The sequence below is a fragment of the Xenopus tropicalis genome, chromosome 2 (assembly GCF_000004195.4).
Source record: "Xenopus tropicalis strain Nigerian chromosome 2, UCB_Xtro_10.0, whole genome shotgun sequence".
In the NCBI taxonomy this organism is placed as follows: domain Eukaryota; kingdom Metazoa; phylum Chordata; class Amphibia; order Anura; family Pipidae; genus Xenopus; species Xenopus tropicalis.
In genome coordinates, this window is record NC_030678.2 from 91,802,834 (window position 1) to 91,817,655 (window position 14,822).

The 14,822-nt window shown below is 37.8% G+C and overlaps 1 protein-coding gene across 2 annotated transcripts in view; it reads left to right on the forward strand.

Moving 5' to 3' along the window:
- Positions 1-11,801, forward strand: part of ints2 (integrator complex subunit 2) — a 31,951-nt gene extending 20,150 nt beyond the window's left edge. Inside the window, 10 exon segments of one of the 2 annotated variants that reach the window (NM_001030525.1) lie at positions 147-251; positions 3,651-3,815; positions 5,374-5,575; positions 6,018-6,143; positions 6,235-6,436; positions 7,712-7,912; positions 8,430-8,537; positions 9,002-9,107; positions 9,851-10,027; positions 10,377-10,688. In NM_001030525.1, the coding sequence (NP_001025696.1) occupies positions 147-251; positions 3,651-3,815; positions 5,374-5,575; positions 6,018-6,143; positions 6,235-6,436; positions 7,712-7,912; positions 8,430-8,537; positions 9,002-9,107; positions 9,851-10,027; positions 10,377-10,549 (1,565 nt within the window). In that variant the 3' untranslated portion in view covers positions 10,550-10,688. 2 annotated transcript variants of the gene reach the window in all.
- The last annotated feature ends 3,021 nt before the right edge of the window (positions 11,802-14,822 follow it).

The following is a 14,822-nucleotide window of genomic DNA, read 5'->3' on the forward strand; positions in this document are numbered from 1 at the left end:
GATGCAATATAACATTTTATGACCATTTGGTCCTGAAGTATCATTCTGCACACAGGCTTCTTTCTGGATAGTTTTTGTAATCGTTTAAGACATTTTAAAAATATATGTGTGATTGACTGTTTATGTTCCATTTGGTGGCATTGCAGCTGTGATGCAGAGAAAACCCAAATCTTATTCTTCAGCAATGATGGACCAGATTCCCATAAAATATCTTATTCGTCAGGCCCAGGGTCTACAGCAGGAGCTAGGAGGTATGAAATAAATACATTCTATGTTTTTGTTTTTTTTTGTTTTACTGTTATTTCTGCATTTAATGCATATAAATTAATTTACATTTTTAGAACTTCATGGCAGACAAGGTAAAAATAAGATTCTCCTATATGAAATCATTATTTGAAGCTGTCACCAGTATGGGTGCCAATCTATACATAGCCTCAAAAAAACCTTATACAGTACTTACAGGATAGCCGTAAGTGTTAGCCCTTCATGTAGGGGATATAGCAGAACTATGTATTGTTCTGGTAAATTAAGCTGATAGTGGAGTGAAACCCAAGTTGCCACTAGTTTTCAAAAACACACAGTCCACAGTGTGCTATTACTTCTAAAACACAATGATAGTTCCCAAAACATGTTGTGATAAGCACCACTAAAAAGTGAATTGGAGACTTCAGTACTGCTGTGTTCTGTGTGTTTCTACATTGTGTTTTGGAAGTATTGTTCTGGTAACTTAAGTGTATACTTCTTCTGCATAAGACACTCAGTATGTATACTTTGTTAAAGAGCCCATATACCATACCATATAACATATAGGTGCTCTTACTTTTTCAATATAAGTGATGCTTGGGTGCACATAGTAAAAACAGATATGTAAAAAAAATCAGCAAGGTACCGGGTGAAAAAAGTGTCCTTCATTTAATGCATCAACATTATAGATACACCATGTGGGCAATAAATGTAAAAAGATAAAAGGAAATGCACAAATTATATAGCTGGAAATTATATATATTAGAGGTCTGTAATCAAGAAGCATTTTTTAGAGAGTGAGACTGATCATGGAGCAATAACACAAGATTGATTTATACAGGAACCGCACACCATAAAGGAGAAAAAAAATACACAGCAGGGACAATAAGTATTTAACACGTCAATGTTTTTCTCAGTAAATATATTTCTAATGGGGCCGTTGACATGAAATTTACACCAGATGTCAGTAACAACCCAAGTAATCCACACATACAAGGAAATAAAAACAAATAAGTCCATAAATTAAGTTATGTATACTAAAGTGGAATGACAAGGAATAAGTATTGAACACACTTACACTTAATATGTCGTAGAAAAGCCTTTGTTGGTAAGAACAGCTTCAAGGCATTGCTCAGGTGTGATTTTGGCCCATTCTTCCACACAAACTTCAAATCAAAAGGTCCCAGGAGCCTCTTGTATGAACTCTGATCTTCAGGTTTTTCCGTAAATTTTCAGTTGGATTCAAGTGGGGTTACTGACTGGGCCATTCTAGCAGCTTTATTTTTGTTGTCTGAAATCATTTGAGAATTTTCTTTGCTGTGTGTTTGGGATCATTGTCCACCCTTGTTTCATCTTCAGCATCCTGGTAGATGGCAGCAGATTTTTATCAAGAATGTCCCGGTACATTTCTCCATTTCTCCTTCCTTCAGTTATATGAAGTCTGCCAGAACCATATGCTTGAAGCCCCACCCCATGATGTTCCCACCTCCAACCTTCACTGTTGGTATGGTGTTTTTGGGGTGATGTACAGTGCCATTTCTCATCCAAACATGGTGTGTGCAATGACATCCAAATAGTTCAATTTTGGTCTCATCTGACCAGACTATAGTCTCCCACAGTTTTATTGGCTTGTCTAAATGTTGTGCAGCAACATGCTTTTTCTTCAGCAGTGAGCGGTGAGCATGCATAGAGGCCATGTTGGTTGGGTGCATTACTTATTGTTTTCTTTGAAACAACTGTACCTGCTAATTTAAGATTATTCCTGAAGCGCTCTGCGAGTGATCTTTGGCTCTTGCTCAACTCTTGTGATTATTTTTTGACTCCTCTGTCAGAAATCTTGCAAGGAGCACCTGGTCATGGCCTGTTTAGGGTGAAATACCGACAGATTTCAGCAGTTTTCTTGGTTTTCCCATGCCTTTTTGCCCCTCCATTTCTTTGTGTTCAATACTTATTCCCTGTGTCATTCCACACATAACTTAATGTAAAGACTTCTTGTTGGTTGTTACCAACATCTGGTGTAAATTGCATGTCAATAGCCCCATTAGAAATATATTCAACTTGACATGTTCAATACTTATTTTCCCGGCTGTATAATTACTGGGGGTACCAAAGTAGTAGGCACCTGTCAGATAGTATTAAGACCACTTCCTCAGCCTGGACACTGAAGAGAGAGGATCTCTCTGCAGCTCTAATGGCATCTTTAGGAGGTTAAATGCTTTCAGAATGGCAAAAACTTGTGTATTTGCCTCAAAAAGGCTACAATAGTTTATATAAATAAGCTGCGGTGTAGCTATGGGGGCAGCCATTCAAGCTGGAAAAAAGGAGAAAAGGTGCACAGCAGATAACAGATAAGCTCTGTAGAATATAATGGGGCTTTATCTGTTATCTGCTAAGTAACCTGTCTTTTTTCCTTTGAATGGCTGCCCCCATGGCTGCACAGCAGCTTTGTTTATATGAACTATAGTAGTCTTTTTAAGGCAAACACACCAGCTGTACCAGTGCAGTGCAATAGTGCATCATACTGTAATTACTGTTATACACTTTCATTTGTTGGTGTTACTGGTCCTTTAAGGGCTCTGGCACACAGGGAGATTAGTCGCCCGCGACAAATCTCCCTGTTCGCGGGCGACTAATCTCCCCGAGTTGCCATCCCACCGGCGACAATGTAAGTCGCCGGTGGGATGGCACACGCGGCAGCCAGAGCCCTAAAGGACATGTAAACCCACCCCCCTCCACACACAAAAATTTAATCAGTGAACAGCCTCTTTGAAATCTTTTAATACCTGCCACACTGGTTGTCTAGAGGTTAACAGTAAGGCTGTAGTGTTCCCTTATTCACTTGGATTTCGGATTTCCTTCTCCTCCTGTAACCCACTCAGCCCCCTCCCTCAGGAATTTGCTTTCGCTTCTGGGCATGCTCAGTTTTTCTCAGCTAAGATTATTAAACATACCCTCTAGTCTAGCAGCCAATGTAGAGATTGCATTGCTGGTTCCAATAGAAACTCGGCTCCTAACCTCCTCTCCTGAGCTTAGCTTAACCATTACAGTGCTCGATAAAAAAAAAAACTTTTATCAAAGACAGTTCTGCCTGTGTGAGCCTTGATCCTTGATGAAATTTATGCTGAATAACGGTCTTAGTGTGTATGCTGTTTGCAGATTTAAATGTAACGTTTAAATTATGTGCAGAGAAAGAATGGCTGCTGGGTGAATGCTGCTATTTGCTTTAGGAAAATGTGATGTTGCTGGTATATGAAGGGGATATATGCAGTACAAATGATGCCATTTGGATGGGGGAGATCTGCCTAACTGATATACATTGTAAGAAAATGTAGGCTTGCTACATGTCCTTTAAGGAAATACCAATTTAGTTGCCAGTAATTGGATATAGTTTTTTTTGTATGTTCTAGGTTTGCACTCTGCATTACTGCGTCTGCTTTCTACTAACTATCCTCATCTGTGTATTGTGGATGACTGGATCTGTGAGGAGGAGATCACTGGAACAGATGCTCTTTTAAGGAGAATGCTATTAACCAGTTCTGCCAAAAGTCATTCGCCAAAGCAGCTTCAGGAAGGTAAGGCAATTCTGTAGACAAAATATTTAAAATTTGTGTGTATGTTTTATATTGTGTTGACTGTCATTTTAGCTGTTCAGAGGTTGATATATTAAACTGGGAAATAGAAAGTGAGCTGTTAAAAGTAACAGAATAAGCACTGGGCGAGAATCTGCCCCTCCTCTTTAAAATTCTGAAAGCTGTGCCTGCATCCTGAAGTATTGCTGCCATCCGAGTACAGGCTCATGCAGCATATTTTAGCTGAAAACTGCTCAACTATGCAGTTTCAGGCTGAAATAAGCTGCATTTGCCCGCATCTGGGCCGTAATGCTATCGGGTGCAGGCACAACTTTCAGATTTTTAAAGCATAGGGGCAGATTCTTGGCCAGTACTTATTCGCAGGCTGAGAATCTGCCTGAATGCACTAGCTGAAGACACAACAAAAAGTCATTGTGGAAGGGCAAGTTCTGCTAGTACACAGATATTGCATGAGAACTTTCCAAATGACTAACAGTACTCAGGGCTATTAAGAGTTATATCTTTTATACATAGTAACATAGTAAGGTTGAAAAAAGACACATGATTATCAAGTTCAACCTCTTATGTCAATATATATAACCTGCCTAACTGTTGGATGATATTTATATTCCCTAGCCATATTAGTGTTTTTGGGTTTTTTTTGTCTTCTTGTTTTACAAATCTGATAATTAAACTTCAGTGCTATTTATTTTTGTATTATTTCCATAGAGTCAGAAGGGTCAGTTATTGTTTAAAGGAACAGTAACACCATAAAATGAAAGTGTATAAAAGTAATTAAAATATCATGTACTGTTGCTCTGCACTGGTAAAAGTTGTGTATTTGCTTCAGAAGGCTACTATAGTTTATATAAATACTCTGCTGTGTAGCCATGGGGGCAGCCATTCAATGGAGAAAAGGCACAGGCACATAGATAACAAATAGAACAGATAACAGATAGAACACTATTATATTCTACAGAGCTTATCTGTTATCTGCTATGTAACCTGTGCCTTTTCTCCTTTTTTCAAGCTTGAATGGCTGCCCCCATGGCTACACAGCAGCTTATTATATAAACTATAGTAGTGTTACTATAGAAAACACACCGGTTTTACCAGTGCAGGGCAACAGTACATTATATTTTAATTACTTTAAAGCTCTTTCCATTTTTGGTGTTACTGTTCCTCTTAATGTGTGTTGGTGTTACCACTGTATATTCCAGTTATAATATGACAAAAATACTTTCTGGCATTTTGTAGCTATCACAATATGCAGACTATAAAAATAACCATGACCTGAAAATCATCTTGTGTACTGCTTCTAATTACCCTGCAAGGAAAGTCATAAGCTGTTAGGAAGTTGGTTGTTTCACTCTACATCTTAATAGTAGTCATTCGGTACTTACAGGGCTAATTGGTAATAAACACAGGGTAGATGAACAACCATATCATTTTGTTGTCAAAATATCCAGAGATGTGCTATATAGGTCACAAATTTACTCTCTAAAAATAAATCAATAAATGATTTATAGAAAAAAAAAAAACCTTATTTGTCTGCTTTCAGCATTTCAGCTTCTTCAAAGCAACCACACCCATGTCATGCAAATTCTGGAGCACCTGACCTTGCTTAGCGCTAGTGACCTCATACCTTATGCAGAAGTGATTACTGCTAACATGATCCAACTGCTGAATGTTGGTGTCCCTCGAAGAATTCTTCAAACCGTCAATAAGCTCTGGATGACTTTGAACACTGTAATGCCAAGAAGGTAAGTCCTAGAAGTTAAGAAATGTAACTTAATGGGCTATAGTAAATTTCAAAATGTTTAATAAAAAAACACCATATTTATTCTTTGTTGTGTTGGTTAAAAAAATTATATATATATATATATATGTTACTTAAATGTTTTACATGTTGTGTCTGTAGTTTGTTGGAAGGGCTGAATGGTCACCCATGAAAATTGTTATGCGTTATTCATATTTTTGGATCCTTACATGTCTTATAGTTTGGTTAATAATACATAATACAGATGTGGTATCAAAGTATTTAGTGGATTTATGGGGTGAATTTATATTTAGGGGCTTTTGTGTCAATAAATTGCAGACAGACTTCTGGTTATGCCACTATGTATTGATATCCCTCACCCTCTTCCTCTTCAGGGCTATAAAAATAAATTCTTAGATACAGCTTTGTTTCCTTGTTTCAATCAGATTGTGGGTGATGACCGTAAATGCGTTGCAGCCGCCTCTGAAGTTAGCGCGACATCACAAGTACACACAAAATGATCTCATGATTGATCCTTTAATAGTACTTAGATGTGACCCAAGAATCCAGAGGTCAGTACCAATTATTTATACAGAAATTAGCATTTTAAATGAAATAATGAAATTGCAAAACTGCATTAGGAATTGTTTTTCCCCCCCCCAGATGTCCACCAATTATGGATATCACCTTACATATGCTAAATGGCTACCTTTTGGCATCCAAGGCTTACTTGAACTCTTACTTGAAAGAGACAGCAGATCAAGACATGAAACCATCACCAAATAATACAGCAGCTCTAGCAGGCCAAGTAGAAGCTATGGAGGTAACTAGAGAAGAACTGAAAAATGCTCTCCTTGCAGCTCAGGTAAGCACCAGAAACCATTTACTTTTTTTTTTTTTTTTTTTTTTTAATCTTTTATTTTTTTAGGGGGGGTGGAAGGTTATAACATTTTTCTGGAAGTATACATAGATTTCAGATACATTGAGCATCACAATTTAAAGGGGTTGTTTGCCTTTAAGTTAACTTTTAGTATGATGTGGAGAGTAATATTCTGAGACAGTTTGCATTTGGTCTTCATTTTGTATTATTTGTAGTTTTTAGTTATCTCAATTTTTCTTCAGCAGCTTTACAGTTTGGAGCGGTTTGAATTAGAGACTGGTATATGAACAGGAGAGGAACCTGAGTAGAAAAATAAGTTATAAAAAGTAACAACAATAAAATTGTAGCCTCACAGAGCAATAGTTTTTTGAAAGTTGGAAAGAGTCAGAAGAAAGCAAATACGTTATGATCTATAAGAAATAATGAATAAAGACCAATTGAAAAGTTTATTAGAATTGGCCATTCTATAACATAGTAAAAGTTAACTTAAACGTGAATCACCCCTTTAAGCTAGTCATGAATCAGCAAAAAATAATCTTTGTCCGATATGGCCACCCATGGGTTGAGCCACATCATGCTGATTTGATCGTTTGGCCCTTGGGCCAACAAGGGGATCCTAATATGGACCTACACAGACCCATTTGGGAAGGACCACATTAACATATTAATACAGTCCTTGCCCAATAGGATCTTCTAACCTGTCTGATAGGTCATTCAAGCAGGCCGTCAGAAGGCCCCATACATGAGCCAAAAAGATGCCAACTCTTAAATTGGCAGCTTTTATTTGCCACCTTTTGCTTGAGTTATCTAATCTCTAAGATTTGATTACATTATTGGCTATAAACAGTGCATTTTGTATTCATTTACCCACATAAATTAAATATTTCAAATATAAATACTACTAATAAAGCTACTACGTCATGGTAGATTTTGGCAGAGATTTTTTTGCCGTTAAAATCTTTTTGCGTGTGTGTATATGTATGTGTATATATGCAGTATATGTATAATATGTCTGCTAGTGAACAGTCCCATAGAACCATAGAATAGTCACATTTATACATGTACATTTGCTCTGCCACAAACCTGGGTATTATTTATATTTTGAAACTGACAAACAAAATGCATGACTGCCCAAAGGGCACAATCTTTGCTTGTTTTGTAAAAAATTGTATCCAAAAAATGTTTCTAATATCACATGCTGATCTAGTAGGAAATGCTGGAAACAAACTATGATATCCTCATATTAAATACTTTCATTAGGATAGTGCAGCTGTACAGATATTGTTGGAGATCTGCCTTTCTGCAGAGGAGGGGAAAGATCAGAATCCTGCATGTTCCCAACTCCTAGAAGGGGAGGAAAGCCTGCTGTGCAACCTGAGAGAAGTGCAGTGCCTCATATGCTGCTTACTGCATCAAATGTTCATTGCAGACCCAAACATTGCTAAACTGGTGCATTTTCAGGTACAATTTAAGTGTCTTTTTTACTGGGTTGGGTGAAGCTATGAATAGCAAAAATAATTTTTAAGCCATAGCAGTTTATTTTTATATTTGTTTGTTTTTACACCAAACATTAGTGAATACGCCTTAACCTACCAACTTTCATTTCTGGTAGATCTTTAGAAGGCAATGACAGACTAGAAGATTAGTTACCTGCAATAAATTGCCTCTAGCATGGGGGACTAATCTCCTTCAATTGCTTTCCCCAAAAGCTAAAATGCAAATTGCCAGTGGGAAAAATTACACGGCATGGCTGCTTCGCGAAGTAGCCCAAAGTTTCTTTTCAAGGAAACTTTGAGCCCTTTCAGAAAGTAGCCATGGTAGCCACCGGTGATTTGCATTTTAGCCGGTGGGAAGTAAACAAAGGATGCATTGTTGCCCGCAGTAGACACATTTTATCACAGGTGACAAAATGTTCTGTGTTGTATTGTCCTTAAATCTATATCTAATTCGATAATATGTTGACTGTTTTGCAAAACAGGGTTATCCGTGCCAGCTGCTGCCACTGACTGTTGCTGGAATCCCCTCAATGCATATCTGTCTTGATTTTATCCCAGAGCTTATTGCTCAGCCAGAACTAGAGAAACAGGTGTGTATTTTTTTAGGTTGTAGACTTAGCAGTCCAACAATGTTACTATTAGCCACTGTGAACTGAACAGAGCAGGGTTTCTAACTTATTCAAGGATTATTTATTTTTTATGGAATAGATGACACATACATTTCACTACCATTTGGTTGTAGATCTGTCATGTTGGCACATGCATTCAAAGTAATAGCTACATTTGACATTTAGGAATATGACACTTAGGATGTTCGCTACTTCCTGTAAAAATTACCAATGATAAAACTACATTGGGATGTGCTGCAAGTAGGCATTTTTCAAAGTGTGTGGGAAGTGACCTTCAGTGGTTCTTGTGCTATCAGCCTAATAATGCAGTGGAATAAAGGACTGTTAGGTTATCTAATATTTTCTGTGCAAATAACACTGTTTGTCTTTTTTGGGCATGTATATTATATATATTATTTTGTATTTTCCCTCTTATATTCTTACAGATTTTTGCTATCCAGCTCCTTTCTCATTTGTGCATCCAGTATGCGTTGCCAAAATCTCTTAGCATGGCTCGCTTGGCCATTAATGTAATGGGGACTCTGCTCACAGGTAACTCTTTATACTTTAGTAGCTGCATACACCTATGTGCGCCATCTCTGCAAGGTTCTGTTTTTTTTCGGGTTTAGCCAAAAGCTTATGTTTTTTACATTTTCCTTTATAGTGCCTGTACTTTTAAAATAGAATGTATATATCTATAGCAGGGAAAAGTATAATAAAATAGACTGTTCTAAACTTACAGAATGTGAGTAGGCTTTAACAAAAAAATTTAAAAAATAAGTTTAAAAAAACAAAACAATATCTGTAACAATGGACTTATGTAGGGATAAGTATAAAGGCTTGATACTAAGATATCTTCAATACAAAATAAAGATTTGGATTTTTTACACTGGGAATAGTGTAACTGATGTCTAGTTTTATACAGTTTTATGTGGAATAAATATTAATTTATTAATTAAAAGCCTATAATAAACATTGTGCATAGATTTCAAAAATATCATAGATCTATAGTATGAACAGTCACTTCATGTCTGTGTACATCTCATTGCTAAGTCCTTGGACAGGCTTATTAGTCTGGTATTGCATGATTGCTGTAACTATTGAGCCCTACAGAGCATGGGAAGAACAAAATCTGCAGAAGGATTAAGTTTGGGGATATATTTTTCCCGGCCCTATAACATTACACGCAGTTTTATGGCGAGGATTTGTTTGCTTTTTAATCCTTTGTATAAATGATTAAAAGAATACTTAAACCGTTGTGAATTGTTCCCTGATATTATGGTATCTGTTTACAGTTCTAACCCAAGCCAAGCGGTTTCTGTTTTTTATGCCTACACTGCCATGTTTGGTATCTTTCTGCCAAGCATTTCCTCCATTGTATGAAGATATCATGTCACTGCTGATACAAATTGGACAGGTCTGTGCATCAAATGTGACAACACAAACAAGAGATGTTGATCCAGTTATTACACGTAAGTGCTTTTGTTTAGGCTTTATTATGTTATATCATTTGATGGCTGGTGTCTTAGTTAGGATGGTTCCATAGTACAGCAACTATGGCCCAGATAGAATTAAATAATTTTGTAAATGATTTTATTGGCAAAGTGAACAACATGCAACAGACAGGCACTTGCGTAATGTTGTTATTTTGACTTTTTAGTAGGAAATCATCAGAATACAAGCCCCTATTTAATTGCCTTATGCTTAGAGGATGTTTAATGTTGAGAATGAGGATGTACCATGCTTGTAGAGGAAGTAAGTAAAGCATTGTAAGTAGATATTCCATACAATAAGTTTCTTGCTGTTTTCCTCATCCAACAGGTCTCCAGAAGCTAAAAGAGAAACCAAAGGAATTGTCAGGAACATCTATCCCTTCACCGATGCCAGTTACTGCACTGAAAGACACTGAGAGTTTGGACCCTGATGTACAGCTATGTCAGCGTGTTGAAAGCACCATCGTTGAAATAATTAACATGAGTGTCACAGGAGTATAGAAATATCCTGCTATATGAAAGTGCCTAGTGTAAAAGGCAGGGTTAGACTGGGAGAGAGACTTGCAGATGGCACCTTCTGAGACCCTGAAAGGAGTTTTATATCTTTATAATGACATGATAATAAATCTCAAAAACTGTTCAGTGCTTTTCCTCAAAGCATCAGTCAACTCTGTTCTTCAGCAAATGTGCCCTGGCTATGGCATTTTCATCTTGATTTTGGAAGGTGAAAGATTCTGTACAGACCAAAAACTTAACCCTGGTAATAAGCTTATGCTTAATAACACACCTCCTTCTTTGGATGACAGCAAATACACAAAGAGGCTTAAATGTTAATTTTTAAGAAAGAAGATTGACATATTGTGGTGGTGTATGCAACAAAATATAATTCTAAAAGGTGGAAGTCACAGTGTTTGTGCAAGCCCTTTGTTTCGGAACCATTCAGTTGGGCAGCATACCTGCCACATGGAATAACATTTTTGAATTTGACAACATATTCAGAAGCTGACTTTGAGCCAGAGCTAGCTAAGGTCCTTGTGGTTCTGTGGTAAATTTTGTACAAAAGGGACATTAGTTTATGAAGTATAATTAAAGTGATAATGAGCCAAATCTCTGTTTAATTAGCCTTCAGGCAGAGCCCCACCCCAGAGGGAGCAGCCTTGCATTTTGCGAACCACTTGTTTTAAAGTATAAAATATTGGTCAGTAATCTCCTTTGCTATGAAAGAAAGAGGAAAAAGCAAAAGATATTAAAGTTTTACACAAGTAATAAGTAAAACAAAAGAACAAGAAACTTGGCAAGAGATGAGAATACTGTGGGACTGGGACCTTATTCACTGTTCATTTAATTGGTCATGTTAGCTCTGATTGAGCAGGATGCTATTTTTATTGAAGTTTGTAAATCCAATTTTAGATGATCAATTTTATCTCAAAGCAGACTTTTTATGATGGTAATGTAAAAAGAAAATAAATCCTATGGGGATTATATTGATATATGTTTCCTATAGGTATTCGACATGGGGAGTCTTATTTATTTGTAAATTGTATTTCTTTATATGAGCTGGGGCAGCAACACACGCTCTGATCCCTTTACCCAAAGGCTCCAAATTGCCATCCGTCAGATTACCATGAAAAATGGTAGAATGTTTGTGTGGTGTTTCCAAGCAATTATTTTTAGTACTTTTTACTAAGCATAATGTGGAATTATCCTTCCTTGTTTTAATCAAGGAAGCAATAAAATGTTCCTTTAACATTTCCTTAATGTTTCTTTATTATAAGCCAGAGTGTTTTGTGTTTCTTTATTATAAGTCAGAGTGCAGTGCTGGCACACTAGGATCTCTCTTTGCAGCAGAAATGATTTCCAGGTGGTTTGCAGCAGTGCTTTGTACTTTTCTGGTTATCTATGGAGAAAACTCTGCCACTTTATGAAGTACAGGAGACTTCCTCGCGTCTACATTGAGGTGGCTTGGCAAGGCAATTAAAACAGTGAAAAAAATGGGATGTACTGTGCATTCCTATACATTTACTACATCATAACTACTCTTCCTGTTGTTGGTGTTCCCTCTAAGCTATGTACTCATGCATGTGCACACAAATTTTGAGGCCGGCGCACAAACATTTTTTTCTTACCTGAGAACACAGTTTAAAAATGCCTACACAAGATTGTGATGAGCGTGCCTAGTGACCACCCCCCCCCCACCTTGGGTGCCTTCTCTGCCTACCACCAGTTCTGGCTGTGTTCTAAACGCCTTAATGGTGGCCTTTTCTCTCCTGACACATCACAGACGGAAATCATGATGCTCTGATAAATTTTACAGTTTTGGGAGGATGTTAAAGGGAATGATGAATTATCTGAGACGGTGTCAAGGACAGACGTCTTATTTATTGCAGATCCATTTCCTGAAGAATCTCAAGGCTATGACACACTATTCCCCCATGTAAAGTTTGCCCAGGAGCAGTAACCAATAGCAACCAATAAGATTTTTGCTTTTACGCAGGTGACCAGTAAAATGCAGCCTTCCAATTGGTTGCAATAGGTGATAAGATGTGTAGCAAACATTGCTCCTGAAATTACATAACCACATATATGTTTTTTTTTCTGCTGTCAGAAAAACACCAGTACAGAAAATGCAAGTACAGGCTGATACTGCCCTGTATGTGTGCACACTTACATGCTTCAGTGTGCACAGTGACAAGTGGCTTCCCCTCTTGCCACACACATGGGGCAGTTTCAGCCTGTACCTGTCTCTTGATGGCTCAGGTACTGTAGCCTATAGCAGAGAGAAATCAAATTTCAAAACCAAAAGGATATGCTCCACTTAACCACCAATAAGTAGTATCATGTCAGAAAGTATAGCTCCTCCTTTTTTGGGGCTCAGGTAATTCACTTATACCCATTATAAACCCTCAATCATATACAAACCATAATAGCAAATGATTTATAAATCAATATAATACATTTAATTAAACCATAAACAATTAATATATATTGATACTATCTAAAATTGCCTTAATAGATGTAATTATTTACATATTTAATCAATGTATACAATAGTGTTAAGGAGATGGGCTAAAATGTTATTAATGAAATGGTGTAGTTATTAAACTGTTACTGCAGGAATTACATTTATTATTAATTCCACTCTGTGGTGGCACTGTGCTATTTGTGTATTTAAGTGTTGTCCTGTGAATAGTGTTAAACTACATCTTTGACTAGTTCCAGAAAATGCAGCAACTCTGGGGGGGTGATATACAGTGGCTTGCAAAAGTATTCGGCCCCCTTGAACTTTTCCACATTTTGTCACATTACAGCCATAAACATGAATCAATTTTATTGGAATTCCACGTGAAAGACCAATACAAAGTGGTGTACACGTGAGAAGTGGAACGAAAATCATACATGATTCCAAACATTTTTTACAAATAAATAACTGCAAAGTGGGGTGTGCGTAATTATTCAGCCCCCTTTGGTCTGAGTGCAGTCAGTTGCCCATAGACATTGCCTGATGAGTGCTAATGATTAAATAGAGTGCACCTGTGTGTAATCTAATGTCAGTACAAATACAGCTGCTCTGTGACGGCCTCAGAGGTTGTCTAAGAGAATATTTGGGGCAACAACACCATGAAGTCCAAAGAACACACCAGACAGGTCAGGGATAAAGTTATTGAGAAATTTAAAGCAGGCTTAGGCTACAAAAAGATTTGCAAAGCCTTGAACATCCCACGGAGCACTGTTCAAGCAATCATTCAGAAATGGAAGGAGTATGGCACAACTGTAAACCTACCAAGACAAGGCCATCCACCTAAACTCACAGGCCGAACAAGGAGAGCGCTGATCAGAAATGCAGCCAAGAGGCCCATGGTGACTCTGGACGAGCTGCAGAGATCTACAGCTCAGGTGGGGGAATCTGTCCATAGGAGAACTATTAGTCGTGCACTGCACAAAGTTGGCCTTTATGGAAGAGTGGCAAGAAGAAAGCCATTGTTAACAGAAAACCATAAGAAGTCCCATTTGCAGTTTGCCACAAGCCATGTGGGGGACACAGCAAACATGTGGAAGAAGGTGCTCTGGTCAGATGAGACCAAAATGGAACTTTTTGGCCAAAATGCAAAACGCTATGTGTGGTGGAAAACTGACACTGCACATCACTCTGAACACACCATCCCCACTGTCAAATATGGTGGTGGCAGCATCATGCTCTGGGGGTGTTTCTCTTCAGCAGGGACAGGGAAGCTGGTCAGAGTTGATGGGAAGATGGATGGAGCCAAATACAGGGCAATCTTGGAAGAAAACCTCTTACCAAGTCTGCAAAAGACTTGAGACTGGGGCGGAGGTTCACCTTCCAGCAGGACAACGACCCTAAACATAAAGCCAGGGCAACAATGGAATGGTTTAAAACAAAACATATCCATGTGTTAGAATGGCCCAGTCAAAGTCCAGACCTAAATCCAATGGAGAATCTGTGGCAAGATCTGAAAACTGCTGTTCACAAACGCTGTCCATCTAATCTGACTGAGCTGGAGCTGTTTTGCAAAGAAGAATGGGCAAGGAGTTCAGTCTCTAGATGTGCAAAGCTGGTAGAGACATACCCTAAAAGACTGGCAGCTGTAATTGCAGCAAAAGGTGATTCTACAAAGTATTGACTCAGGGGGCTGAATAATTACGCACACCCCACTTTGCAGTTATTTATTTGTAAAAAATGTTTGGAACCATGTATGATTTTCCTTCCTCTTCTCACGTGTACACCACTTTGTATTGGTCTTTCACGTGGAATTCC